Below are 1,505 nucleotides of genomic sequence, written 5' to 3' on the forward strand. Positions count from 1 at the left end.
CGTGAATCCTCATGGCCACTCTGTCTCTCCCTCTCTCCCTCTGTATCTGTCTCTCTCCCTCTCTCCCTCTGTATCTGTCTTTCTCTCTCTCCCTATATATCTGTCTCCCCCTCTCTCCCTCTATATCTGTCTCTCCCCCTCTGAATCACGGACACACACACACACACTCTCCCTCTGTGTCTATTGTGAGTCTCACGGTTCTCTCCGCCCAGCACTTGGAGCAGAGGGTCAGGGAAGTCCAGGCAGGGCACCACACAACACTGACGGTCAGGGAGGTCCAGGCAGGGCACCACACACACACACACTCTCTCTCTCTCTGCAGCCTGTGGCAGCTCGCAGACAGGAACTCCAGGTGTGCCAATAACTTCCGCCCCACACTCCACACGATGCTGTTCTCACTTCAACACTGATCCACGAGGGATGTCCGGGAATGCTGTACTCAAGGTGGAGGGGTGTGGGGGGTGTCCGGGCGTCGCCTGGCTTCACACGGTGTGTGCTGGTGCTGCAGTCAACGTGATGTACGTTTACATCAGTGAGGTGCTGTCACTGGCACTGTGTCCCCCACACACACACTTCAAAGGCGGAATCGTTGGCAAACTGTGGCCAGAGAAGCGCGCGCCAAACGTTCACACGTGCACACACACATGTGCACAGACACAGACACAGACACACAGACACAGACACAGACACAGACACACACACACACACACACACGTTGCACACGCCAGTGTCGAGCGGGGCGCTTCTGTCTCCCCCCCCCCCCCCCCCCACCACCCATGCCCCCCCCCCCCCCACACACACACACACACACACACAACACAACACACACAACACACAGCGGTGTGAAGCCAGCCGACCACGTGTTGGTGTCACCGTCTCCTTGCACACCTCACAGCAAAAAGACCTCCCAGGAAAATTCGTTTTTCTTTTTGTTGGGGGGTGGGGGGTGGAGGGGGTTGGGGGGGTGTAATCCTGATTAAAACTTTTAAAAGTAATCACAATTTCAAACATTTCCAGATCAAAAAGTTCAAACGTTTCAAAATGGTCAAAATTCCGGCTTCATATCAAATGTCTATACCTCGAACCTGTCAAGAAATGTCAGTTCAAACAGTTCGGAATAGTTTTGATGACACATTTTCAACAAAAGTGTTCAAAAAATTTCAGAACATATTCTCTAAACTTTTCAAAGTTGACAATCATTACATTTTATTTCAGAAATATCCGGATGTGTACTGACCAGCGGGGGTACACTTCACTGTGACGACCGGTTCCTGACTGCCTCCCTCATTGCCAGAAGACGGGGAAGGGGGGGGGGGCGGTGTACAGCTAGCCTTGCCAAACGCCAGGCCCCACACTTACCGTGCACTGAACCAATTACCGCCAGTGGCGGGAAGATGGTGAAGTGGGGGAGGGGGTGGAGAGCAAGGCGGCGCGAAAGGGGAGGGGGGCTGCGGGGGGGGGGGGGGGAGGGGGAGGAGGGGGAGGGGGAAGGGAGGTCGGTGGAG

General features: G+C 54.7%; 1 protein-coding gene across 1 annotated transcript in view; it reads right to left on the minus strand.

Moving 5' to 3' along the window:
• The window catches only part of LOC143287022 (uncharacterized), a 52,622-nt gene extending 51,962 nt beyond the window's left edge, over positions 1 to 660 (minus strand). Inside the window, exon 1 of the mRNA XM_076595034.1 lies at positions 1 to 660. This exon is cut by the window's left edge and continues 54 nt beyond it. Coding sequence (XP_076451149.1) covers positions 1 to 13 — 13 coding nt within the window. The 5' untranslated portion in view covers positions 14 to 660.
• Positions 661 to 1,505: the final 845 nt, after the last annotated feature.

The sequence above is a fragment of the Babylonia areolata genome, chromosome 10 (assembly GCF_041734735.1).
Source record: "Babylonia areolata isolate BAREFJ2019XMU chromosome 10, ASM4173473v1, whole genome shotgun sequence".
Classification (NCBI taxonomy): Eukaryota; Metazoa; Mollusca; class Gastropoda; order Neogastropoda; family Buccinidae; genus Babylonia; species Babylonia areolata.